The 27,933-nt window shown below is 39.1% G+C and overlaps 2 protein-coding genes across 5 annotated transcripts in view; one reads left to right on the top strand and one right to left on the bottom strand.

Moving 5' to 3' along the window:
* The window catches only part of ARHGAP28 (Rho GTPase activating protein 28), a 76,522-nt gene extending 59,094 nt beyond the window's left edge, over positions 1-17,428 (top strand). For 2 of the 3 annotated variants that reach the window (XM_064434017.1, XM_064434036.1), the window contains exons 8-15: positions 73-150; positions 3,376-3,538; positions 4,702-4,784; positions 7,667-7,864; positions 8,552-8,695; positions 10,230-10,384; positions 11,051-11,115; positions 12,944-17,427. In XM_064434017.1, coding sequence (XP_064290087.1) covers positions 73-150; positions 3,376-3,538; positions 4,702-4,784; positions 7,667-7,864; positions 8,552-8,695; positions 10,230-10,384; positions 11,051-11,115; positions 12,944-13,035 — 978 coding nt within the window. In that variant the 3' untranslated portion in view covers positions 13,036-17,427. Of the gene's footprint in view, positions 1-72; positions 151-3,375; positions 3,539-4,701; positions 4,785-7,666; positions 7,865-8,551; positions 8,696-10,229; positions 10,385-11,050; positions 11,116-12,943 lie in introns of all 3 variants that reach the window. The other variant, XM_064434026.1, reaches the window with a different exon arrangement.
* Positions 17,429-18,058: 630 nt separating this feature from the next.
* LAMA1 (laminin subunit alpha 1) overlaps positions 18,059-27,933 on the bottom strand; it is a 98,953-nt gene continuing 89,078 nt past the window's right edge. For both annotated transcript variants that reach the window (XM_064433997.1, XM_064434007.1), the window contains exons 55-63: positions 27,533-27,718; positions 26,914-27,076; positions 25,711-25,823; positions 24,438-24,627; positions 22,343-22,501; positions 21,082-21,235; positions 20,352-20,485; positions 19,071-19,293; positions 18,059-18,606 (exon numbers count right to left, since the gene is read on the bottom strand). In XM_064433997.1, coding sequence (XP_064290067.1) covers positions 18,446-18,606; positions 19,071-19,293; positions 20,352-20,485; positions 21,082-21,235; positions 22,343-22,501; positions 24,438-24,627; positions 25,711-25,823; positions 26,914-27,076; positions 27,533-27,718 — 1,483 coding nt within the window. In that variant the 3' untranslated portion in view covers positions 18,059-18,445. The remainder of the gene's footprint in view (positions 18,607-19,070; positions 19,294-20,351; positions 20,486-21,081; positions 21,236-22,342; positions 22,502-24,437; positions 24,628-25,710; positions 25,824-26,913; positions 27,077-27,532; positions 27,719-27,933) is intronic.

Below are 27,933 nucleotides of genomic sequence, written 5' to 3'. Positions count from 1 at the left end.
TTGAAAATAAAGTCAGGAGTATTCTTAAGCACTTCTGAGTATTTTCCTGTATTTTTTTGTCTCTTCTTTCAGCTGCTGCTCAAGCTTGAGGAGACAGGTTTGGAAACTGAAGGAATTCTGCGGGTTCCTGGATCTGCCTCCAGAGTCAAGGTATACACTCAAGCCAGTTTTCCATCTTCTGGACCACAGACTGTATGTAAAATAATACAGCATACACACAAATTCAGACTGCACATAAATACTGATCTGTGTGGCTCGGCATTCCTCCTCCTGCCAGTGAAAGGTCAGATTAGTTCCTGGGAACCAATAAATCACAGACCATTTGGTCTATTACTTTGATTTAGTTAGTGTTCTATATAAAGCCCAGAGGATGTTGAATGTGATTTTTCTCCACAAAACTTTGAGACATCCTTTCAGTTTATCTCTGTCATCCAAAATTGCTGTGATCTTATCTCTGTTTTAATTTATTTCAGAAATGCAGAGTTCCTAAACTGAGTGAACATCAGATAAAGATCTTATTCTGTCGTTTTAACCTCTGTGTCATTTTATTTTTCATTTATCATCTGTGATCTCACAATTTCATGATCCAAGTGAGAGAAATTTGGACTCTGTTCACTGCTGGCAGCCTGAAGTACTGCATTTTCACAGGCTGTTTGTGGGCTATGAACACAGTATAATTGGCACTCAATAACCTGACACTGTGGGCCAGTAATATTTGCAATTGTTTCTCCAGACCAACCTCATTCCAGGAGCTGGAGGAGGCAAATGAGAAAAACAAGGCTTTTTTTTTTTGGTTGGTTGGGCTTTGTTCTGGGTTTAGTAGGGTCTATCTTTTTCCCAGATTTTTGCCTTTTTTTTTCCCTTAGGCTTTTTTTTTTTTTATAATCTGGTTTAAGCAACACCTTACAGTGCATCCTACTCCCACTTCTTCATCCTCAAGGAAGCTAGTTTTGTGTTCTGAGACAGGAAGTCTCAACATTGTGGCAGGCACATAAATCATGGGGATTGCTAAACAATTGGGTGGGCTGAGGATCATAAAAAATGGCTGAATAAGAACAAGCAGCATTACATGAAACACACCAAAGATAGGCAGCTGCATCCCAGGTCCTTCGACTCTGTGCGTTGATAAAAGTCCCAAAGCCTTGAAAAGTGCCACATCTTGCAGAAGGGAGCTCCAAACTTGCCCTGTACTTTTCAGCTTCCTCATTTTTTCATACAAATGTTATTTCACAGAATCTCAAATTTTTCCAGTCTTTCCATGGAGATTACACAGCAGGGCTGTGCTCTAATTCAATTATTTTCATATTCTTTGCATACTCTGCACTGTGTCTTGTTCACTTCTTTTTCACAACCTGTATCCTGGGTGCTGCTATGAGATACGACTTCATATGCAGCTCCTCTGTACTAGGTAGTAAGTTAAACTGCCCATGTAAAAGTTTTTTAAATTATTTGAGTTTTGGTTTCATTTGAGTCTGCCCAACAAACCAATGAGCAAGAGAGAGATTTTTTCAAAGCAGATCCAGATTTCATCCTTCAAAAGCCTTCATACATTATTATGACATTAGGACCTGAGGGCATTCCAACTTTATTTCAGTCTTGTTTGGAGAAAGAAAAGGCATATGGAAACAATTAAAGGTTGCTCTTCTATAAAACAAAGAGTAGAAGAAATGAATACAAGTTTTCCTCTGTAACAAAAGCTCCAGTGAACCAGGACTGTATGATAGTCTAGTGAAGGATCAGTCATGTTAAAAAAATTGCAGCACATATTTTAAAAATATTAGATGCATACATAGATACATGTATACAAGGCAGGGAAGGGAGGGAATTGAGTGTATAAATACGTGCTTACCTGTGTGGAGATATATATATTTAATATAAGCATATATATTTATGTGTATATATATATATATATATATATATATATATATATATATAATGTTTATGTTTCCAAAATCTTGCATTTTGTTTTTGTGACTTTTTCCCAGTTCTCAGCAGAAAAATGTGGAGTAGAATTCTGTCCTCTTGTGCTTTTGATGAGGTGAGGATTTCTGTTCCACATTTCCAGTCAGTTACAGGAGAGAATTCAGTCTAGGTGTTTGTATTGATTATGTGCAAAGGATGTGAATACAGAGGAAGCTGAGATAGCCCAGATTAAAACCAATAAAATGTGCTAGTAAAAATGAGACTGCAGCATTTTATGCCAAATCCTCAACGACTTTCTACTTCCGTTTGTGCAACCATTCTACTTCATTATGTGTGACTGTACTTGATATGTAATTTCCTTCCATTCATGTGAGACGTGGCAAGCCGAATTCATTTTTAAAAGCTTTTCAGCATGAATGGACTGAACCTTTTGCATAATATTAAAGTACAACTGACAAAATCATGATCCAAAACCAAATATTTGCTACAGATATATTTGGTCTCATAAAACGTAGCAACAAACTTTCTAAGTTTGATAGGACAGTGTTTGGCCAGTAGTAATTGTGCAAGCTGCATTATTTGTGGGCATCCTTATATTAAAACACTGTCCTTCAATCTTTTTAACTCAATCATTTTTTGAGGAGCTTGCATTTTGGGAACAGTGATCTGGGTTTGAAGCCAAATCCTGTTGCTACTAGGAACCTTGCTGAATATTTCCCTTTCACATACATGTTTTGAGCACTGGCTGGTGACCCCCCAGAATTTGACTGACCTCCTTTTTGGAGAAGGATGCTGCCATTGGAGAACAAGGGGATTAAATGGGAACTCAAAATGGTGTCATCACCAATTCTATCTTAAACCTCTCCTGTGTTTTTAGAGGTTTGGGGGATTTTTTTATTCATTATGGTTTTTTAGGACAGTAATGGTTTCGAATCTTTATTCTTCTACAACTTGACCAGATCTAACTATAATTATCCTAACATACAACTTCCTTTCAAAGATGGGAAGACATGAATTTTAAGCCATTTGCTCAAGGCCCATGGATTCAGAGTATCTAGCAATTTCACTGGCAGTGAGAAAGAAACACCACTCCTTGGTGACTTAAGGGTCAAAACATCTGGAGAGTGTTTTAAACAAAAAGAATAGCTGTGCCGAGTTTTCTGCTTCTAGGTCTAAGACATTGCACAAGATGCCTTGCTTTAAGATGGCTCAAATTGCTCACTGCAGAAATCTAGTTATAGCAAACCAAATTTAGCCTGGGTTGCCAAATATCTGCAGGAACTTGATTTGTTAACCTGCTGTGAGCTGCACATGGCTGTCACTGGGTTAGGGCTGCTTTAGTTCAAGTACTATACAAACCTGCCTGCTGCTTGTAATGGGATTTCTGAAGTGATCACAAAGTGCTGGATCAGGAGCAATGACTGAAGGCCAAATGTTTCTTTTGTTTTTCAGAATCTCCATCAAGAACTTGAGGCAAAATTTTATGAAGACACTTTTGACTGGGACCAAGTACGAAATAATGATGCAGCGGGTCTGCTAAAAATGTTTATAAGAGAACTCCCAAGCCCACTCTTCACAGTAGAATATCTGCCTGCATTCATCACACTAGTAGAAAGTATGTGGAAATGGAGTTAGTATGGACTGATAATATGGTAAAATACAAGAGTAGACATTACTTTTTTTTCTCTCTCTGAAGTACATAGAGAAAAGTCGTAACTTTTTTCTCCCTCTGAAGTAGAGAGAAAAACAGACCCAGTGCTTTGCCTAAGCATTTTAATTTTCTGCAAGGTTTTGTTTTCAAATGAGAAAGGTGTCTGCATTCAGCACATGCTTGTTATGTGAACAAAACAACTGTTTAATGTAAAATTTGGAACCTGTGAGCAAACAGTGACTGAGTAATAACTTTCATGTACAGACACTGATTCACATTAATTGTAGGTTTCACAAACAAAAATTTCTGCAAGGTAAACTCAAATCACTGTCCTTTATCTACTGGACCTACTGGACCTATTTTATTTCTGTTAATGTTGAGGTCAGATCATTGGTACAGAGATATGTGTGAGCAAAGCAAGGTTCAGGCAGCTGGGCTTTGTTTTCAGTGTACATACACCCTCTCAATCTCAGTACATTTTGTTCATTTCTCTTCCAGGAAGAATGCAATTGTACCTTGCCATACCTATGACTTCACTGTGAAGTCACTCAAGCTAGGACAGACTGAAAGTCTCAGGATGATGAATTTATTAGCAAATTGGTACGGAAAACTCAGGATCTTTACACAGGGTTGCAGTCACGCTTTCAGTGTCTCCATGAGTAGCTTAAAGGGCAGAAGGAGGTGACCTCTTTCCATAAACTTCACATACCTGAGTGTGTGTGGACTCCTTATGAGTCCCAGGCTGCATGCAGTTACAATGGCTCAGCAGTTTGGAGAAGACGGAACAGGAGATGTCTGTGCAGAATAAAGTGACTTTATTCCCTACAACAAGTACACAGGTATCTAAGAGAAACTAGCTAGTACTAAAAAATACTGGATTGATACTATGTAGATAGGATTTTATGGCACCTTGTGTCCCTGTGTTACAAAGATCCAAGATGACAAGGAAAAACCGACTCATTAAGGTGATTTTTTATTTGGGGAAAAGTGTATGGTTAATCAACACCTAAGCATGCTAGTCTCAACCAGGCACTAGCTGGTATGTCTAAAACTGCTGACACACAAGGTTTTTAGAGCAAACCAATTGCAGTTGGGATTTCAAAAGCATTAATTATTCATGTTCTCAGAAATCTCCAAGATCAAGTTACAACTACAAGCTTTGCATCTGTTGATCATGCTGATGCCTGAAGCCAACAGAGACACAGCCAAGGTAAGTTCCTCATTTGCTATCACCTGCCATCTGTAGTGCTTTTGACTTTTAAATGAGAGACTCATTTTTTTCAGATGCTACACCAGGAAAGTATTTGTCTGTGTTTTTGATGATTTCCCTGAAAAGATATTCAAATTTCCTGGCTGTAATTTCTTTTACAAGTAATTAAGAAATAGTTGCTGGGGGTATCCAGCTGCTGGATCTCCAGCATCATTTTTATGGAGCATTCATTTCAAAGAGTCATATTCCTCACTTAGTTTGGACAAAGGAGGTCCAGTTTCTGGATTTTCTGTATAACTGAAATTCTTCTGGATGAATTTAAAAGAGAAGCTGTCCTGTAGGAGCTTGCCTAGTGGTACTGAAAGGGCTTTCAGGGCACTGGACCAGACTGTAGCATGTAGTCCAACATAAAAACATGTATCTGTAGTACAGATGTCAGGAGCTCACCCTCAGCTGCCTTGCCTTACAAACCCATGCCCACCCCCATGTACTACTTCCTGATACAAACACAGTGCTACAAGCATTTTGCATGCTGGGGAGCTCCCAGATCTGACTGCAGCTATGTCCTGACCCTAAGAGATGCTGGTTGCATCTATGGGCCTTTTTCTACATCAAGGAAACCTGAGTGAACAAGCTACTTGGGAACCTCCAGACATTTTACCAGGTCCCCTGCTCATCAGGACCATGCAGGTCTCCCACCTCTGAAAGCCTTTCACTACTCAGTTTAGACACAACCTTATGAGTTCAGGTGCCTTCTTTACCTGTATTTATTTATACAGCAACAAGGGACAAGAACAACAACTGCCTTCAAAGTACCTGAAGGTCTACTAGTGCTCTGTAAAGAATGGGGTTTTTTTTCTGCTACCACAGTTCATTTGGATATAGAGCTGCATAAGTAAAACACATGCTAGAGGAGTGGTCTTAATTATTTCTCTGTTATTAATTAGGCTTCTGTACAAAAATAGAAGTGATGACAAAACTCTACACAGCTTCCCTCTCTTGTATATTATGAGGATGTAGAAACTTCTCCAGCACAGTTTCTACTTTGTAATTCTTGGGTTTGTAAAAATGTTTTAATTGCTATGTTAGGGTACAAAGACAGTGGTTTTAATCATATGGTTTTCGTGGTTTAACCAAGAGGCAGCTAATACCTGTCATGGTTTAACCCTAGCCAGCAACCAAGCACATCAGATTCTCACTCACTCCCCCATCAGTGGGATCAAGGGGAGAATAAGAAGTGTAAAAGCTGGAAAATTAATGAGTTGAGATAAATGTAATTTAATAGGAAAACAAAGGCTGCTCACGAAAGCAGAGCAAAGAAAGGAACTCACCACTTCCCATGGGCGGGCAGCCATCACCAGGGGAGCAGGGCTTGATCTCATTCATGTAAGAGTTATTTGGGAATACAAATGCACTCCAAAAGTTCCTCCCTTCCTTCATCTTCCTCCCACCTTTTTACACTGAGCATGATGTCACATGGTCTGGAATATACCTTTGGTCACCTGTCTTGGCCATGTTTCCTCCTGATTTCTCTTGCATCTCAGCCGTGTGGCAGTATGAAAATCAGAAGAGGCCTTGGCTCTAAGCAAGTCCTAATCAGCAATAATAAAAACAAATTATATTATAACCACTGTATTCAGCACAAGTCCCAAACATAACCCCATACCAGTCAGCGTGAAGAAAATTAGTTCTACTCCATGTAAAGCCAACACAGCTATTCCTTCATTCCTCCCCCCTCCCAGTGGGATGGGTGAGAAAACTTGAAAAGAAAAATAAAATTAATGGGTTGATACAACAACAGTTTAATAGGACAGAAATGAATGGGAAAATAATAATGATTAATTAATTAGAACACATAAAACAAGTGGTGCACAGTGCAATTTTTCCCCACTCACTGACTGATGTCCAACCAGTTCTTGAGTAGTGGGCCAAGAGCAGTTTTGCCCACAGTTTAGATACTGAGCACAATGCCATATAGTATGGAATATCCCTCGGGAGTCAGCTCTCCAGGCTGTGTCCCTTCCCAAGTCCTTGTGCAGCCCCAGCTCCCTTGCTGGCAGTGCAGCATGAGAAGCTAAAGATTACACTTTACTGAGTGTAAACACTGCTTAGCAACAGCTAAAACATCAGTGTGTTATCAACATTATTCTTATCCTAAATCCAAAACACAGCCCTGTACCAGACACAAGGAAGAAAATTAACTCTATCCCAGCTGAAACAAGAACAATATTGCAGAAGGAATCATTGGTAGACCCCAACTCTAACCACAGCTGCTATTTAATCATTCAAGCAAAATTCTGAATAAACTACCCAAAAGGGGAAATTAATTTCCTTGGACTCTGCCAAGCATATGCAAAAGTAAAGTCAATGAACAACCACTTAGCTCTTCTTGCTTTTGTTATCCCAGAATAAAAGTTTGAGGGTTGCTGGCAGAACAGCAGGTTGTATTACATGTGGAACTGATGCAGATTTGGGGACTAATCACCCCAAGTGAGTATGATATAAAAAGCTTTGGTTGGATACATCAAAATGGACACTTGGTAATCTATGAAGAAAGTAACTATTCTCTTACAATACATGTACATCTTACCTCTACTATAGGATTCAGAGCCCTACTGTAGACACTGTATTTGCCTTATAAATTTGGGATTATGGTCTAAGTGATAGATAATTTATTAATGTGTGTTTTGATAACATTGACTATTCCTCTGTGGTTGACACAGGTTGTTGTAACAACAAATATCAGAGTAATCCAAATACAATGAAAAAACCACTCAATTTCACTTCCAAGTGCAAATATAGCAGCCAGCCAGGCATTTGAAAATGCTGCATTTCAAAAGTCAATTATTTCCTGAAATTAAACAAGTATTGTTTTTTTCCAGGCCTTTCTTCAGTTCCTGAAGAAGGTGGTTGCTAATGAAGGGAAAAACAAGATGAATTTGTGGAACGTGTCAATGATTGTTGCACCAAACCTCTTTATCTACAAAGGGAAACGTGCAAACCAACAAGAAATGCAAGCAGCTGCCACCACCGCACACATTGTGCGGCTTTTAATCCGGTACCAGGACATCCTGTGGACAGTGAGTAGTGCTGCTTCCCCCTTCATGGTCCCATTTCAGTGCAGTACTTTGATATAGGCAGGACATGTGCAGAAATCAGAATAAATGGACCTTCCAAGGAGAAACAGTTTATTTGGAAACTTACTAGAGTCTTCCATGTGTAGCATGAGGCACCCTGGCAAATTTTCTGGATTGAGAGCTACCTCACTTATCTGAGACACCTGTTTTAGCATCAACTGCCTTCTGGAAGTATCTCTCCCACACCATTGTTTATGTAGAGTGATGCCTAGAAGAATGGTTTCATCTGGATGTGTAGGTGATATGTCCAAACTTGAATGTGATTAGATTAAAGTCTAGCCCACAATAAATTGGGACAAAAGTGTGTACAATTTTTTGGGCTTCTGTAGGTTGGCCCAAAGATATTGACAGTCTCAGCTTGTTTGCTCCTAACAGAGGGAGAGTATAATGGGGATTGCAAAGACTACCTCCTGCAGCTGCAAATATCACTTTGAAGTTTCATATGGCATGAAAGATGAACCACAGTTTCGCCAAAGGAATAACTGTAGGTTGTTAGAGGAAGCTACTGATTGCATGTATCTTCTAGGAATAAAGAGAGTTGCTGCAGCCTAATATTTGGTGCCCTTCTAAAGACCCAACACATTGGGGAAATGTTACTGTATATTCTTAGATCTGGTTTCCTCCTTCTAGGTCCCATCCTTCCTGATTTCCCAAGTGAGGAAAATGAATGAGGCAGCCATGAACAACAGCAAGAGACAGCTGATGTTTGACAAAGGAGTGAGAAAACTTTTGAGGAGAAAGACCATGGAACGGGAGAGACCTGAAAGACCAGAGGTGTGATAAAAAGATACAGGTTTTAAGGCCAGCTTTAAACAGCCACCCTCCTTTATTTTATTAAAGATTCTGGGTGTGAGGAGGAAATTTTGCCATACAAAATGAGCTGATTTGAGAGTTATCTTGAAAGGTGTGCTTCCCAGTCTAACACTCTGAGAAGACAAAGTTTTGGGAATTGATTAAGAAAAGGAAGGCAGAATAATTTCCAGCAGCCGAAGCTGCCAAGCTCGCTTTTAACCTGTTTCATAAGAAGTGGTTATATGTGGACTGTCCCTGACAGAGAGTCTTCAATGAAAGTTTAAAAAAATGAAGACTGGTGAATTGTGGAAGTAATCAAGGAAATGGTAAAGGATCCTATAGTCATTGAAGAATAGTCTGGAAGAACAAAAGAAAAGGTAAATTAGGAAGGAATGATATCACAAGGTTATGAGAAATAGAGAATGAGCCACCTAGAGCCGCAGGAGAGAAAATGCAAAAGGTAATGAATGGGAGAAAATGTAGAAAGATAAATGTTATGTATGAATGGTGAATACATTCTAATTCACCTTTCTCAAGAATTTGCCAGCACTGGTTGAAGTATTTCAGGTAAGGTAGACATACATTGGTGCTGCAGATGGAGACAGAGATGTTTGTTTAAATTGGCAGTGTAGATCACTGTGCTGCGAAGTTAATTTCAGCCTGGGATGAACATAGATAGACTCCTTCTCTGAGGAGAGTCAATTACTGAAGTCATTGCACCTTTGGGAAGACAAGTCCATTGATCGGAGTAATTGGCTTTACATCTAATAAAAATGAGGGTAGCCATGACAAGAAGCTGAAATATGAAGGGTAAATTGGAGGCAGACTCTGTTTGGATAACTGAGTTTAATGTTGAGAGCACTTAACGCAATCCCCAGGTCTCAGATGTTCTAAATTACACAGAGACAGAGACTGGAGAGACTATTGTGTGCTGGTCAGCATGGTATTAACTGGATTAGAACTGGAATGCAAACCTTGCTAATTGATTTATCCACCATTTATCATGGAAGAGTGCATAAACTTCATAGATGATCATTTGAACCCTACACAAGGTCAAATTTCAAATTAACAGAAACCATATGGTACTTGATGTTTTACTGTACACACACTTCAGTCTGGTTGAAGTTATAGGAAGCAGAAACAGAGAACTGGATTTTTATGCCTCAGGAGAATTTCATCTTTAGAAGGAAGAACAGATACTCTTAATAATTTTTATGTTTTTATATAAGCAGTTGGGTCACTGACCAATGTTAACAAAAATAAGTTAAAGTTACAATTCAAGGGCTTTACCCTGTGTGCATTTATGTGCTGCTTACCAAAGAGTTTGTGTCTTTGTGTTGTATCTGATTTGTATCTACAAATTTGCATTTGTATGACTGTAAATGTCTTTTGAATAGCCAAGAGAGTGCAGGACAGTGAGTTTTGCAAGCAACCTCAAATGAGGTTGCAGAACTACTTCCAAATTGAGTTAGAGCAATATTTGCCTTAGACTTACTCTATTGAATATTGATTTTAGGGAGCTGTCACTTTCCCTCCATACTTGCAGTCTGACATACCTGAGGGGGTGATAAGAGTTTATGCTCCACTGCATTCAAAAGTCTCTATGGCAATTCAACTCAACAGCCAAACAAAAGCCAAAGACATCCTGGCTCGATTCCACTGTGAAAACAGGTGGGTAAAGCAGAACATTTTGTTTTTCCTGAACAACAATGTCAGAACTATAAATGAACAGATTGCTTGCTCCCTCTTCAAAGATTCATTGTGTTACAATAACTCTTTTTCTAATCTAAAATTGCTAATTTATGGTTGTGTCAATCAAAGAAATTTTAACCACTATCTTACTCTTTTTATTTTACTTAATAATTGGCTCCTATACAGAACCAATCTGCCCTCCATTACACCACTACTAAAAATGTATGTTAAACATACATTTTATAGACTTGCCACATAGAGAACCCAAAGGGATTGTTTTACATCTATCCATAAGTCTAGAATGTTTTTATTTCTGTAAGGTAATAATTGTTAACAGCTATGGGAAATAGTAAATTGTGTCTGAAAGTCTTTTCTACAAAATCTTCCCATGTTACCACATAATTCTGTTCTTTGAATAAATAATATAAAATAAATAATATAGAAGATTTGGTTGATTGTGATGCAGTAATCTACCTCTGTGGCAGGTTCATTATTCTGTAGTGGTCCATTTGGTAGAAGTTGTTGGTTTTGATAAGGCAGTTCACAGGGGAAAAATACACCAAACTTTAGCTTACCGTAGATGGTGGGTGATAAGGCAGTGATTATAACAGAAGGACGAACTGAAAGGGTTTTTTTCTATCCTAGCCGTGGACCATCACAGAACGTGAGAGGCCAGATCCAAAGTTTACATGAAATTGGAGGAAATATAGGTAGGTCTCAATTTTGAAAATTAATTCTAAATGTCCTTAACCTCCTAAAATACAGGGCAGCATTGTTTTGACACAGCTGGGTCTCTCCTACCCTCCAGTCCATTTGGAGGAAAGGAGCCTGACCCAAAAGCTGTTAGAATCAATGTCATCATTTATTCCAGCTCCAGAGTGACAGGAGGGATACCCCACAGGAAAGGATGAACCCGGCGGCTGGATCTCAGCAGCACTTTTTACAGTCTTGCCAAATTCATCTGACCTTTTTTTACCTCTCTCACTCTCGTAACTGAGCATATTTCCATGGTTAAGAGATTCTTAGTCTTCCTCTTGCAAGCACATTTCAGCTTGCTGTCAAGCATTTTTCCAAGACCTCTTTCTTTCTTACTGTCTATAAGTCATAACCTCCTGCAAATAAAGACCCACAGAATTGTGAGTTCAGCCTCTGCACATATGGGTGCTCTGTACTCACACTAATCTGTGTTCTTTATTTAGATTGCAAATTCCTTGCAATAGGGCTTTTGTCGTCTTCTGTTTCATGCAGTGACACTTCTTATAATAACAAAAACTGGCTTGCCCCACAGGTTTCTGGCCTAAAGGTCAAAAACCATCCTTTAATTTGATCTTACACAATCCTTTCTCTTCCTACTCTCTCCTTTCTCTGTTCATGCCAAAATTCTGGATGCTCTGTTGGAGTCAGTTGTGAATCACCTGATTAGATTATTTCTTCTAGATTCAGCTCTAAAGACGTTCTGTAAAGTTATTACAAAACATCACAGACTTACTTCAGCAGCAATCAGGAATCAGTCTTTATTACTGATGATAGCAAAAACTATATTGGATTAGTGATTTGTTTTGCCTGTCCAAACAGAATGACCAACTGATGCTAAAACAGAAAAATTATCCTAAAGGCCTTGTGAAACAATCCCAAATGTTCATACCATGGTCTTCCAAAAAATTGGTACATTTAATTTGCACCTTCCTTTAAAATAATTTTTATAGTCCTCGATCCTTCAGGGTACCTTAGTCCGCTGATTATGCATTAATTCATTTATATTGCTTTCACTTGAATAAAATCATTAGGACCCCAGTGACCTTATAAGTAACTGTACAAAAATTTTACCATAATCTTGTGTCACAGCAAAGTAACCTTACCAGTGGAATTACTTCATTACCCCATGTAAATGCAATATAGCCCAACAAATCAACTTAACTCTAGAATTTATTGCCTTATTACTCAACTAAGAAGCACAAAATCCTCATTCAGGCAAAGGCAGCCACAACTTCCCAATCACCAGCTAATGAAACAGCCAGAGTGCAGAGGATTTTTTTTTTAACCAGCAAATTGGCAACTCCAAAAACCTTGTTAGAGTCCCTGCATTTCTTTTCAAGATCCTACTGTATGGGAACACATTGTTTACAGAGCTACTTTTTCAGCATTTAAAAATAGTGTGGAAGTCAGAGAGTTGTAATTCCAGCTCAGTAAATCCAAAGAAATAAAACCCCCCATACTGTAGCACTTACACTAACAGTGCTGTTGATGCTTCTAAAGAGACCATACTCACCATCTGACTAAATGTCTTGTCCATTACTCAGTGTAATGCAGGAGATCCTGCCTCGAAGTGGTAGTGAATTCATGACTGTCACAGAGTAAAACCACTGACAAATTTACCAAAGGCCCTCTCTGTATCCAGGCAAGATGTCAGCTGGATGGACACTCCAAACTAGGCCTGCTGCGTACAAGTCAGAGAAACATTCAAGGACATTTTAACACAGCTCTGTCCCTGTGTGCTCAGAACTTCTTATAATTCATGGCTGGCAATTTCCTTTTCAGGTCAGCACTGTTTGGATCCAGATGCATTCATGCTAGATGTCTACCGTGCAAATCCTCAGGCAGAATGGGTGATAAAACCAAAAGCCAGCTGAAGCAGAAGGCAGCAGGGTACTGGACAAAAGCCAAATGGACAAGAGTGATGCCTGTCATTTTAAGCAGCTCCTGCAGAGACATAACGAAATGGTATCCACAGGACATCATTCCTTCTTACTGTACTGTCCAGCTGATGGTCAGCACATAGTACTTTTGGTATTCCAGCTTCCAAACCATCGGAAAAATATCACATTAGTTATGCTTTCATATGGATTACACTTGTGCCAGTTGGCCCAGGAGGTGAGGAGGGCAGACCAAGGTACGGTGTTCGTTTCCTGACCTGGTGTTAGAACAATTTTTGGAAATAATGCAGTGGCATCAGATGAATGAAACACTACTGACCACAGCATGACACAGAAGCATGACAGATGTCGGAGAAGGGAAGGTGGCTGTCAGGCATGGAAGGTGGGAGCTCAACATCCAGCAGTGCCAAGAGAGCTGTGTGAAAACCAAACCTTTTTCCTGAAAGTAAACCCATATATTGTTTGTTACTGCAATGCTTGTGTCTCTCAGTCAGTCCTCGTGAGTACCTGAGGGAGGGAGGCAGGAGGAGGAACTACAGACAGCTCTACTGCTCAGTGTACCTACCACTGTATATCTCACGAGCAGTCTTCCAAAATCATCTGTCTGGATCCCCCAGCTGTGTGCAATTGTTATGCCACAAAGCACACTCCCCTCCCTTCCCCTGTCACACAAGTTTCAGGAGACAAAGGCTAGGTGAGGAGGGGCATCTGCCCCTAGCTCTGCCTTTTACTTGATACTCTCAGAATTAAATCTGTGTAATGCCAGACCATGAGACGTGTTAATGGTGCCACTTACAGTCATCACCTTTTTTTGTTAAACATTATAGTTTCTAATTTGTAAGCTAATTCTTTTTATTTTGTTTATTTTAGCTTTAATATGTAAGCAATTTTTATACTCTTCAGCTGCATCAACAAGAGAGATCTTTGTTCAGGTGTTGTATAATACAGCATGGAGAAGAAACAGGGCTTCCAATGAGGAAAGGGATTTAATAATTTACGCATTAGATCTTTAAAACCATAGCCAATCTAGGCCCAGTTGTGCTGGGGGTTTTACAAATACATAGCAAATTGCAGCTGGCATGCAGTCTAAGCAAACACACAGGCTGACAAGAGAATAGTGGGCTGCCACTGAATTGGGAATGTCAGATAGGATGTCTTATTTGGAGCTAGTCACAAGAGCAAGCAGAGTTCAGTCATCTCACTTTGGGCTGTGCTGAACTAAAAGAGATTTGCTGAGTAAGGAAATCACAAATCCCTGTAAAAGAGCAAGTATTTTTTTTTCATCTGTGTCATATAATTGGGAATAATTGGGAACCAATGCCTTCAACTACACTGCAATGTCCTCATCATTGTTGCAGAATGAAACCACCCCCAGCCTGAGCAATGATTTTTGTTCCTGATCTGGACACAGGGATAAGGCAGAAGCTCTGTTTATTACATAGCAACTAAAAAGCACTCTGAACCTCCAGGTGAACTAGGAGTGAATAAAGTCTGCTGTCCTGCAGAGAAGGCCTGTAACTTGTGATGCTCTGCTGAAGCTGTGCAATGAGGATCTGACCCAGAAGCAGACCCTCTAAAATATGGCAAGGTTATTGTGTTCTCCAGTAGTTAGCTTTCACTGTCAGTGGTCAGTGAAAGAAATCAACATTGAATCAGTAACTTTACCAGCAACAATAATATCTACAGAGGGCTTTCTTGTCTTCTTGATAAAAAATGATAAAAAATTAGCAACATTTTCTTTAGAACAGTGACATTTTTAACTTTCTGGTTGTTTTGGCGCATTTTTGTTTTGTTTTGTTTTTTTGCTTGTTTGGGGGTTTTGTTTTTAGGGGGTTTTTTGGTAGGTTTTTGTTGTTGTTCTTGTTTGTTTGATTTTTTTTTTGTTTTCTTTTGTTTTTCCTTTTTCTTCTTAACACTAAAGGAGATACAGCTGCAGCCAGGAAAAAAAAAAACAGGACAATTCTGTTATAAAATACCCTCCTTATTTTGAAAACTATTTATTTTAAGTATACAAGAGATAGTAGGTCTGTGGCTTGTTTATAGGACTAAGCATAAACGTTTTGTCTTGTGCTTTGCTCCCGATGCCCTTTAGTTCCCTCTGTGGCAATGGACAGCTCTTTGTGCTTGTGCTGCCCTTGAATGTCAGCTGTAAAGCAAGACTAGTGCTTTCCACATAAAGGCAACACGAGAATTAGTTGAGTTAAATTCTACTCTCAGATGTAGCCAAACAATTCCCTGAGCAGATCAGGAATAATGAACATCCATCTGGGAAGAACAAACTCAGCAAAGGCTTTTTATGTGGAAAGTGCTTTGAATATAGAGAGGGTCAGATAAATGCTAAGCATCGTTGTATCTATAGCCAACTAAAAGGCATTCTGAGACTGTACAGAAAGCCTAAACATTAAGAAAGTAATTTGCAGTGTCATAGCAAATGAGCTAACTTCCTACAATACTTTCAAATACATTGACCTCCTCCATCTTGCCCGCTCACTTCACTCTGTGTTCTCAAGGGTTGTGCAAGGGAAAGGACAGAGCAGCCCTGTGTTCATGCTGCAGCTTGCTCAGCATCTTCTGGACCTCAGCAATGTTACTTCTGAAATACATCTCCCCACATTCTGTATAGCATACAAGGGAGGTTTGGAAGACTTTTGCCACTTCACAACTTAGGAAAGTCAAATACAATGTCATAAAATCCACCCTGTGAGCTCTTGTTTTATGCTGAAACTATAACTTTGTAAGACATGCATATTAGCAGATGAACTAGATTCTACGTAGAGTGGCCAAATACCTCCTGTCTCTGAAAAAGAATGTCAGAATTCTCTCTTGATACAAATGGCCCTAATGACCCATGTGTAGTGGTAAATACTGTTCCACATTAAGTTGTTTTTATTGTTTTGGTACACTAACTTGATTTAATATGCAGCAGACAAATGGAACAAGCTCAATGTTATTTTGAAATATGAGGTCTCAACTTTAGGTCTTGTATTTCAAGATGCTGGTTGGAGGCATGAGAAATTTTGTTTCTCCTAACAGAAACTGAAGTCAAAACTAAGTTGCAAGAGGATTGTCACCTAACAAAAAGTAACATACGTGGAAAGCTATTAGTAAGAAAATGGTAGCAAGCAAAGAGAAATTTACTGAAATTCCAAAAATGCCTCAAGCATTTACATACTCCATGGTTCTACAAGGACAGCATTTTGCATATCAACACATAGAGAGAGAGAGTATTTTAAAAAGCAGGTGTTGCAAAACAGACTGGAATGCTTTAACCTGTATATGTAGTGAATGTCATTAGAAAGTGTGCGTGTGTGCAAATGTGTCTGTGTCCATGTATAATATTAACTACCTCACTCTGCATTTTCCAGGAAAAATGTTTTGGCTTAGACATTTACTACTTAATCTATTATCAATTTAATATTAATGCTGACAAAGTATTCTTTTTGTATGAGGCAAGATTTGAAGTGACAAAAAAAAAAAAGATCTAGTAAAATACATATTTCAGGATATGGATGAAATTTTATCCAAAATACGTTGCCTAAATTATGCTTGTAATGTGAACCTTGTGAGATCAGATGTTGGGGTTAATAGACAATGAATACAAACACACAGTGTTTCATTTTTATTTTTCAATGGGTTTCTATTCATGTGTCTCTTCTCTGGAAAATAATACAATGCCACTAATCAAAGCCAAGTGTTTGTATGTACGTTTCCCTACAATCCCCATTATGTTATGTGTTTTGTTGAAGTACACCAACATGTAAGTGTATTTGTACAGCAGTGTGTCCACTGTATTGTATCCATGTCAAAATAAAAACAATACAACAAAGCCAGCTCTTCAAATCTAACCACGTGTGTTTTGGATAGAAGCAGGGGGCAGAAAAGCAACTTAAAAACTTGCAAAAGCAACTGAGTAGTTACAGCAACTGAACAGCTGTGCTGAGGACCACATTTTGCCACCCTTGCTGAAGTGGAGGAGCTCTTAGCTCCAGGAGCTCTTCCCTTGGAGTACCTCTATGCAATGCACAAAACACACTGCTTGGAATCCTGCCTCACTGAAAGCAATGGCAAACTGCTTTGGAGTTTCATTTCAGCTAGGATTTTTTTAAACTAGTACAAAATGCATAGAGAAAATCTAACATTAGAACAAACTGTACAAATGCATAGTAAAAGCCAAATAAAATTGGAAGGAGCAAACAAAACTAGTGGTAGTTCAAAGAGAAAAAAAAAAAGGGGGAGATGGAAGTAACTTGCAAAGAACTATGTTTGTTACAGATGCATATTAAAGTGTGAAACACATTTGTCACTGCTCAGTGATCTGGCCAGTTGATGAATGGATGTCCTCACTTGATTGAGACTGAGCACACATCCCCCAAACCTGGCTCAAGAACAACTACTGGAAGACTCATTTTAGAAACAGAGGCAGGTGTGGTAAGAAAAGACAAAGATACAATTGCAGGCTGGCCTCGAAACTGCCTCCCAGTGTCTGTAAGAAATACTGTTTTCCAAAGAATGATGCAGTCATTTGCATTGCCAAAATACTTAGTTTTTCCCAAATAAGACCCAAATTGTTTCTGCAGCAGCACATCACTTCACAGGCATCTCTGTGCTGTAGAGATGCAGCTTATCCTGAAGCCGATTCCATGAAAGCATAAACAGGAGCATAATCCATCTAGCCAATGTATCTATAATGAGTGTCAGAAGCACTGGGTAGTAAGGCACAAGGAAAAGGAGCTGGAGCTACCCTGTGAAGTGTAACTAAGAAAATTCTATTCATTAAACTCTGAATCTGAGACCTTCAAAATTATGCCTTAAGTCAGTCTCCTGCTCCCTCTGCTGGACTAGGTCCACTTACATTTCATATAATCAGTCACATAATGGCCCGGATTGGAAGAAGCCGTAAAGATTATCTAGTTCCAACCCCCTGTAGTGGGCATATTTGTAACTTCTCAGCCTTTTTCTTCTAACTAAAATACATGGAAAACTGAACTACACGAAATAATGCAGTTTATTGCAGTTTTATTATGTGGTCCAAAATTATTACCTTTTTACAAAACCGCCAACACACAATAAAATGAAATACTGTCAAGTAATCAAAATAAAACATACTGTAAACACTGATTAATAAAAATTCCCAAAAGAAAAATACCCAATTAATGCCATTAAAATTGTTGTAGAGGTATTTGTTGTTTAAAACCATTTAGTTAAAATGCAGACATGGGGCTTCTAATTAAAAAAAATAAATGACCTGAGTTGGAAAACAACCAGAAAAATCAAATAGATGCAGGTTCTTATCAGTTCTTTTCATTACAATATAAGTATGCAAAATAACAGATCAACAACAAAAAAAACCAAACCCTTTCTCAATACAGACGGGCTTTGCTACAGTTCAGTGCTCAGCCCCAGGGCAGGAATGAGGAAATACTCCACGTAGATCAAAAGCTCTGCTAAAGTCAAACAATTCTGTATGCTGGCCCTTGGTCAAAATGAGGTTCCTCAAACAGCCACGGAATGAGCTCTTGCTTGTGAGGCAGTTTTGCTTGACATCAGCTGAAAAACAAACATGAAATATGTCAAATCTATTTCCCCCAAACTAAAAAAAAAAGAAAAAATACAAAGATCCAGGTTATTAAGATTCTCCCCCTCTGAAATGAGAGATAAAACCAACACCTGAGGAGCATCAAGTTGCATTCAGGTTTGTATGAACTGTGACACCCCAACATGGACAGTCACTGCTCTTGTCAAGCATAAGCCATGCACAGCAATAACTTGGCAGAGTTTGCAGAAATAGTTCTTGCCAGGGGATAATGGAAGATGAGAGGGAAAAACAGAGAGGAAAGCCACTCTGCATGGGTGTTTCTGAAGTTAAAATAGGAACTAGCAGAATATGAAGCAACAGCTGAGCTGCACGCAGTCACAATTCCCATGGCAAACCAAAAGGGAGTACATGATAAGAGTCACTCTTGTGAGAGCGCAGGAGGGACAGAAGGGAAGGGAAATATTATTGTACCCACCAGGATAACCTCCAACATAAATGGGATTGTTCGTATCTGCAGATGTTGACTGGACATAGGGATTATCAGTGTGAACCAAATTCCCATCAATTATCAATGAAATGTGATGTTTGCTTTTGTTTGCTTGAAGCTTGTGCCATTTCCCATCACACAAGCCATTTGTGCCTCTTGGTTCGTAGGAAGCTGTTATTCTGCCAGCTCCATTGTTGACATGGAATAAAACCTGTACAAACAGCCAGATGCCAATGAAGATATAAAGTAAGAATAGATGAACTAATCTGCCTAGATAAAAGCACAATCACACTGGTGCAGAGATTTCCATTTTAAATGTTTGGCAATATGCATGGTTAATGTTTACTTTGATGGGTACAGTAGATCTTTATTAAAATTTCTTTTAAAATTTAAAACAATAAGGTCCACCTATGCAATGGTCCATTGATACACTTCACTAGGGATTTCATTGTTTCTTACAAATACAAATCAAGATGTTTTTCACAGAACCTGAGACTTCAGATCTGAAAGAAGAATCACTGTATATAACTGAAGAGAAAGAAGAATGCCCTGAAAGCACTTGTCATTGCCAATAAATGCATTGATTTTTTTCATGTATTCCTTTTTCAAAGCAGCAGACATTTCCACAAGTCTGCGGCAAGGATTAATATGCAAGTATTAACTGGGAAAGTATGTCCCACAGAAACAGTGATATTTAACACTGTCTCCAGCTAGGAAGCTTTGAATAAAAAATGAGCTATTTCTGCAAAAACAAATACTTAAGAGCAATCAAGTGTATATTATTTTATGCAAGAGATGACTGGAGAACTATGTATATTGATTGTTAAAAGGTTTATGGAGCATAATGGCCAGTAGAAGTAGAGAATGAGTTAATTGCTCATGAATATTGAAGGAGAGGTTACAAAACAGTGTGCATTGTATATGCAATATTTTTCTCAAGGACAAGAATAGCTTTATGGCAGAAAAAGTATTAAGCAATAAAAAAGATATATATTTGGTCTAGAATACAAGGTATGTAGTACAGGAGGTCAGAGTAACATAAATTACACTAATTAAAAATGCAAAAAGTTCCAGTGACTTCTGCTAGTCTCACATTTTATCATACAATGGCAATGAGAAACCTTGAGACAAAGTCTGTCCCGTATTTTTTCTGTGAAAAGCTGCCTCCATCACACTTCACTGGTGCGTATTTCATGCATTCCAGGGGTTCTATCCTCGCAGTTTTAGACAAGCCCTGTGAAATCAGTGTGCCTGCACAGGGCAGCCTACCTTGCCATGGACAATTTCCAGCCCAATCGCATCCACCTTGGCGCTGCTGACGCCGAGCAGAACGCCGTGCGCCGCTGTTGTGCGGAACTCCAGGGTGATGTTCACATCAGAGCGCACTTTGTAGCCTTCTCTCACTGAAAGTAAGTTAGAAGCTTCTAGCAGAAGACTTGCAACCCACAGTGCAGAGTTAAATATGTGCATTACCATTAAAAGGTCTAAAAAAACTTGTTAACTGCTGGTATATGACCTTGCAAAACCTCTGGAAAATAAGTTTTCCAAAGTCATAATTCCCACTTTTTTACTGGAATAGATAAATTCCCAAATAAGTTTTTTTTATTAATTCAGATTTAATCCATTCTATCTCATCTGTAAGAAACAGTAAAGAGCACAAATATAATCCTTCATGTTACTTCACAAGTCTTTTGTCTTCATGTTCTTTAACAGATCTTAACATCATGAACATGGATATTCTTAGCTAATAAAGATGTAGTTCATTTCTTCCCCAGTGCTAAAACCATTATCTCTTTTATTTGTGCAAGATAGCCCTTTGCAGAAACGACCACTTTTGGATGAATGAAGTAAAAGGACTCAGTTAGAAATCCATATGCAGGGCATGCACTCACTGTGTGAGGAGTCAGTTAATTACACACAGTTCCAGTAAGACCTGAAAGGAGTATGTTTTCATTAATATTAATTCAGTAAGGCACTGTTTTCACTTAATGACACTTACCAAGAGCAGCAAAACCACTTCCATCAAAGAAAGTACCATCCTGCACTGTTTCATAGCATTTATTCACAGCAAAGATAGAGACAGGACTCTCGTTGTCCAGTTGTTTGCCATTAATTGTCATGCTACCAATGCAGGCAGGAATACTGTGAGTAACCTAAGCATATGGAGACATAAGAGACAATGTTTAGTATAAGCTGCTGTGATGCTCTCTTAGGGATTCACCTGATCTTATTGTAGATAAAATATTATCTGAACAAAACGCAGCAGAATCTAAAATACTTCCATAATTAAATTTCTAGTATTACATATCATTATGTAAGGCACATAATGTCTTAAGAGTCAAAAGCAAATAGTTTAGAAGCAGAGTATACACTGTCTATAATATACAGGGAGAATTGTATTTGTTTGACTGTGAGCAGGGATACACCCAACAGTAATAACATTCCAAACATGCTTTAGCAAATTAATGAGTAATCAAAATTTTCGTAGGACATTTTGCAAGTTCTCTTCATCAAAAATATTCATTTGAATCACTCCAGAGGGTGGCTGGGCACTGGAAGAGGATCCTCAGGGAAGTGGTCACTGCACCAGCCTGACAGAGTTCAATAAGAATTTGGACAATGCTCTCAGGCACAAGGTTTGACTCTTGGGATGTCCTGTGCAGGGCCAGGAGTTGGACTTTGATGATCCTTGAGGATCCCTTCCAAATCAGGACATTCTACAATTCTATGAGAAACATTATCATATCACCAGAATCCTCATGGATATAATGGGCTGCATAAGGAGGAAGGTGATAAAACCTACCCTCTAAAAGCATGTGTTAAAAATATGCTTTAATCTAAAGACAACTAAACCCAGTCTTTCAGAGATATTTAAGGCATTTTAATTTTAATTTCTGTTTGAATGCAATAACAGTCAGGTACCAAAATGTCTGAGATTGTAGGTCATGTTTTTACCTTATACTGCGAAAGACATGAACTTAGATTCTTTATTCATTTTTAACAAAGAAAGAGAATGAAAAAAAAAAGTTCTGTTAAGGGCTACTACTAATACACAAGGATATAAGCTGCAGCTGGACTCATTAAGCCATAGAAAGCTAGAAAGATTTATCTGGTAAAGGGTCATTACTTTCTTTGTTGCTTCTTTCCCTAAGTACTTCTTTTTAGCCTGTCAGAGACAGGATGCTGACTTAGATGAGTTTGCTGCACTATGATCATTCTAGTCTTGCAAAATGCCAGAGGCACCCCCACAACCTTCTTACATTCCCAAGATTCTTTGGTACGTAGTCGAAGGGCAGTCCTCCCACATAGAGCTTCCCCTCCACATCCAAGGTGCTACCATCTCCCAGAGCATTGACTGCTACCAGTTCCTGTCCATCCACAATGATTGTGCCTTTTCTTTTAACATATTCCGTCTTTACCTGGAAAAAAGGAAAGCATGGGTCATAAATGAGTAAGCTAAATTTTTTACCTAGTCATCATTTGCCATAGAAATAAGCAAGACAATTGTTTAGTGGTTCAATTGCTTTGACATTCTCTTCTGAGGCAACCTCTTGAAATTCTTCCTGAGGCTGAGACTATTTCTGAATACAACTGAGCAGTTAAACAGCTTTCTTGCCTTCCCAAGGGCTCACAATGATTTCATAATGTCCTGTCTAAGGTCTCCAGTGTTTTATTATTTCTTTAAATCACCGATTTATTGCCTTAGGATATGGGCAGGTCACTGAGTTTGGAAGGCATTCTGTGCTGGCCTTCTGCAATTATTGTGCTGCCCAACAGCTGAGCCATCTCAGCTCTCTGAAGTGCACATTCCTGTGCTGTCATTTTATGATAGGCAGTACTATGTTTGTTGTGACCAAAAAGCTTCCAAGTTCGGTCCATCTTGTTCACTTATGTCCTTATACCTGCCTGCCCTAAAACAATTACTCACACGTGCTGAGGGAAGTCAGCTAGCCATTTATATTCTTCTCTGTTTACTTTTAGCCCCATCAGAATCATGACTAGGTTCAACATGAAGTTTCATGAACATTTGGGCTGGTAAGGGGATAAAGGGGTAAGGCAGGGTGGTATGAGCAGAGGGCAGAGAATGAAAAGAGGTGATGTTTCTTTCAGTAGCAATGCATATTAGTTTGCATAGAGTGCAGAGGGACTGCAATGACTCCCCCCCCCCAGCTGGGAAGTGGTGTGACTCAGCCTTAATCTCTAAAGAAGGCTGAAGCTCCTGCTTTTTGTCCTGGGTAGTAAAGATAGGTCAGGTCTTCTATGGAATCTGTTCAGCTCTTAAAATGTGGATAGTGTCAGTAGGAGTTTTATGTGAGTATGTGTAATTTTTAAACATGCAGCTCTAAGTCCTGGAGCATTCTTCCTTTCAGAGTAGGCAGCAGAGCTTAACTGTGATATCTCTGACAGAAGTTCACATTTTCTTTCTTCATGTCAAGTTTTGCTGATTTTTCTTCTGCTGATTATTTATGAAAAGCAGAAAGAACTCTTTTGATTCCCAAGGCACCTAGGAAAGCTGGCAGCTTTGTGTCATCAATCACTTTGTCCCACAGAAGCCACTTCCTAGAGTGAAGGCTTCACATATGGATACGGGAGGGGAAACTTAGCAGGATGAATATTGTCATCCTCGCCTACCTTTAGGAAAAGTGATATCCTCAGAGTTACTTCTAAAACTCCTGCAAACATCACAGTCACTTCTCACACAGAAAGCCAGAGCCAGTAGCAGGTGGGCTGCTCAGAGGAATTGGGCCAATAGAGACTGGCAGACTTTGTGCAGAAGGCCCTGAGTGCTATGTGACACCTCCAAGCTGTAGACATAATTTCTCCTCTGCTCTACTTAAGACAAGTCCTCCTTTAATTTCAAATCTCCTCCTTTCTCATGTTGCCTCGACCAAGGAAAGGACAAAGTGCTTCCCTGTTGTCACTAGCTGCTGTGACATGCTCAGGCAACAAGCAGTAAGTGGGAGAAAAGAAAATGCTGCACCCACAAATTTCTGTCACACACTGAAGTGCAAGTCTTTGGTGGCATAATGCATTGAAAGTGCTCCGTGGAAAAGGCCAGATTTTTTTACACCTCTCCATTAGATCCTTCTCTCATGACCGTCACTACACAGTTGGTGAACTATTTAATTCCTAAATAGTTTGAGATACTTGACAGTAGTTGGAAGATGGATTTGGTGTACAATTAATGGCAATTTTAAAGGAAATAATTATCAAATAAGTTTTCTGAATGACTTCATGATTAGGTTAGAACCAGTGTGCTTTTGCAACACAGAAATTACACAGAAAAGGCAAGCAAAATCCATACCAGTACCTCCAGGGAAGAGAAAATGGAGCACGAGATTGGCAACCACCTACCGTATGCCATTTTCCATCACTGACAACAGCAGGGTGAAGAGCTACTGCTTTTCCTTTGCCTAAATCAAATGAGAAATGGAGCTGTCCCCCATAAAGCTGTAGGGCTGCATAATCAACCTGGTTTTGGTGAGCCATGTAGTAAATCAGGCCACTGGAGGCAAAGGTTCTGAGATTCAGCTGGACGGAAAGTCTAGACAATAAAAACTCAGTGTTACTTACAGGTATGTCTTCTGCAGTGATGAAAAGCTTTTCTGGACACAGAGAACAGCCTGAACCAATTTATTGTTATGAAAGAAGATTTATTATTACAAAGGCCAGAAAAGTAGAATTTGGGTTGATTTTAAGAACGCATGACTTACAATGGATTTTGTAATGGAAATCAGTGCTGTATCTGTCAGAAGCAGAAAAAGTGCTTGTCAAAGAGTGAGATGAGCTTTAAGAGGGACAGGCTCAACTGTTTATGACTGCAGGCTTACTTATTGCCCCTGGAAAGGAACCCATTCAGGATAACTTTATGGCATCCATTACTATTAGCCAGGCTTGCTGGGCTATTATGGGCAGACTGGGAACAGAGGGAGGCTAAAAGGTAGAGGAGATGAATGAGCCATTTATTATGGAGACACTAGGTTCACACTACATGGCATCAATCCTCTCCAATGTCCTTTGCTCAGAAGCTGTAACAGAAGGGCTAGAGGGCAAAACCACTCTTTTCTCAATGCCTGCAGAGACTTCCTGAGCTGAAATAAGCAAATACAAGTGACTTGCAGGCTGTGTGATGGGGATTTTGTTGGGAACCTCTCAAACAAGTAAAAAAGGCAGAGGCATTATCACACATTAGGTCTAAACAAAATTATTCTTCTCAGTAGTCTTTTCTCCTTCAAGTGCACCTTCAAACATGGAAGGTGCACTTGCAGAAAATAGGGGGGAGAGGGTGACATGTCACCTGCATCAGGCAAAGGAGTAGGGACCAAATGTGAGCTCTGTATGTGGAAAAAAGAAATCAAAGTACTTACAGAAGGTAGAATGAGACTCAAGTCACACCCTACCTTCTGTAAGAGAAAAAAAAATGCAGAATTCTGACCATGAGTTACTAAACTCACGATCATTAACGTGGGATATGACATTTTCTCCCATGAGGAGCCCACAGAAACCTGAAGTGAGGACCATGTCCAAAGCTGGCAATGCAGTGATCAATCATGAAAACCACCACTGCACTTCTTGCAGGTCAATACAACACAACACTGTGTGCATGTGTAATTCTGGATATACTCACTTCTTCCTGACAGCAGACTGATTGAAGAGCAGGGTCAAGTGGCTGCCTTTGGCAAGTCCAAACTGATGAGCACCTTGAACATGATCAGGCAGCTCATCTTTTGCACAAACTACCTGTTAATGAAAGGAATTTATTAAGTAGGATAATGTCAGGTTCTGCCCAGCAACTGTTAAATGACAATGTGCCTGCATAGAGCTTTGTAGGAAGCAAAACTAAGCCACAAGATAACTACAAAGTACACAGCAAAACATCAATTAACTAAACTCATAATCATTCCAACCTATCTTCACACTCAAAAAGAACTGGTTCTAATGATTAAGCTATGTCTTCTAGACAGCACTGACCTTTTCTACTGAGAAATGTTTGTAGTTTGAGACATATTCAATTCTCTTTTTGTCTTAATTGACAGTCTTTTTGATAACAAATGCTGGAAATACAATTTCAGTGTGAAAATCTTATAGGTTTGGTAGAAATATTTTCCCATTTTATGAGGACACACATTTTTTTATGATTTGGGGTATGGAGAGCTGAATAACAAGAGCATGAGCCAAAGCTACACTTTAGCTCTAAAAAGGACAACTTATTTCTTTTTATAGTCCTGAGTTTTATGCATAAAATCTTGCTTTCAGTTGCCGCAGAAAAACAGTTTCAGGATACTTTGGAAACCCTTCATTATAAAGATGTGCAGCTGCAGGAGGAGAGAAGTAATGCTGCCTTCTCTCTTGGGAACAGGGACTGTGTGAGAGGAAACAGGTGCCATGCAAGCTGCATTCAGACACTGTGCCTCTCAAGTGGTTTGTGCCTCCTCTCTGACACAGAGCAGAGACTGCATGTGTGTGACCAAGAAAATGGGAATGCAGAACTGCACAGCTAATGCAAATCTGCACCAAGTCCCTTTGGCAGGAATACAGTCAAGTCCTTCTGTTGGGAGATTATCATTCCACTTTTTTTTCCACTTTTTTATTCTTTTGTTGTTGCTGTTGCTGTCTGAAGAGTGATAAACCTAACAACTTTTCCATTCCAAATGGCCAACAGCCTGCTGCAAAGGCATCGGTTTTTCTATAGGCAACAATAATTTCAAATCAACATCCATTGAACCATTCCATACTGCAGCGGAAGCAAATATACACAGCCTATAATTTGAAAATTCTCCACAAAGAAAGGACAAAAGAGGTGGCAACAGAGCTTTGCTGCAATACGTACTTTTTTTGTGTCTGTGAGAGGTCTCGGGGGAACTGGTAAAGCCTGAAGTTCAGGTTGAATCACAATGTCTGATGGCTGTACAGCTGTTTTAGGCTTCTCTGACAGAAAGCAGCTGTCCATATCCACATGCTCATATTTCATGGAAGTGGTAAAATATAAAAGCCTGCATTTTTTAAAAAAATACATTTTAAGAGGTGCATGTCTGCTTATTTCCAAAGCAGAAGGAGTGTCTTTTACAAGGTCTTTCAGCAGTGTCAGGATAAGAGGAAAGAAGGGGCATCTGTGACAAACAGATTGAGAAGCACCAAATAATCAGTCCATAGAACAATATAAATCTACAATATTTCTGGAAAACCAGTCTGTCACTGATGAAATTATAGTAGAGAAAGCTGTGCTTTGTGCAGAATCTCCATAAACATTAAAGACATTTTTAATACTATTTAGAAATATAACTGGTAATATCCATTTTCTGGATGTTATAATACCCAGATCATGAGTATCATGCATATCTTATGTTAAAAATCAGGCAAACAGAAGTATCATGGAAGAGATCACAAACTACATTTAATAATTACTATACACAGTTTCCCAAAATGAGGCAGTTACCCTTCTGACTTACTCCTTGTTAAAAATAAGGTTGCTGATACAGCCATGAAAGGAGCCAGCCAATTTTAGCCCTAAGATGCCCTCTCCTGCTGGAATGCCACCAGCATAGAAGTTGGAAATATTAATGGGGCTATTTTCTGCTGCTGAACCAAGCCTCAATTCTGCAGGTTTACTTTCATCCACCTGTACAGTTATGATCCTGAAAAAGATAAAGTAGGAAAAACATTCAACAACGTCTTAGAAAGTAATTTTCAGATGAAAAGCATTCCTATCAGCCTCAAGAACATCCTCTTCTAATAAAGAAAGGTTCCATCACTTTGATAATCCTTTCACTGTCTTAAAACTGGAAGCCCTTCTTTTGATGATTTTTAAAATGTAAAGTTTTGACAAATATCTAAGTTATTTTGACAGCTG

Source organism: Passer domesticus, chromosome 1 (genome assembly GCF_036417665.1).
Source record: "Passer domesticus isolate bPasDom1 chromosome 1, bPasDom1.hap1, whole genome shotgun sequence".
Lineage (NCBI taxonomy): Eukaryota > Metazoa > Chordata > Aves > Passeriformes > Passeridae > Passer > Passer domesticus.
Note: the sequence above shows the minus strand (reverse complement) of the source record. Positions and strands in the feature narration are given on the sequence as shown.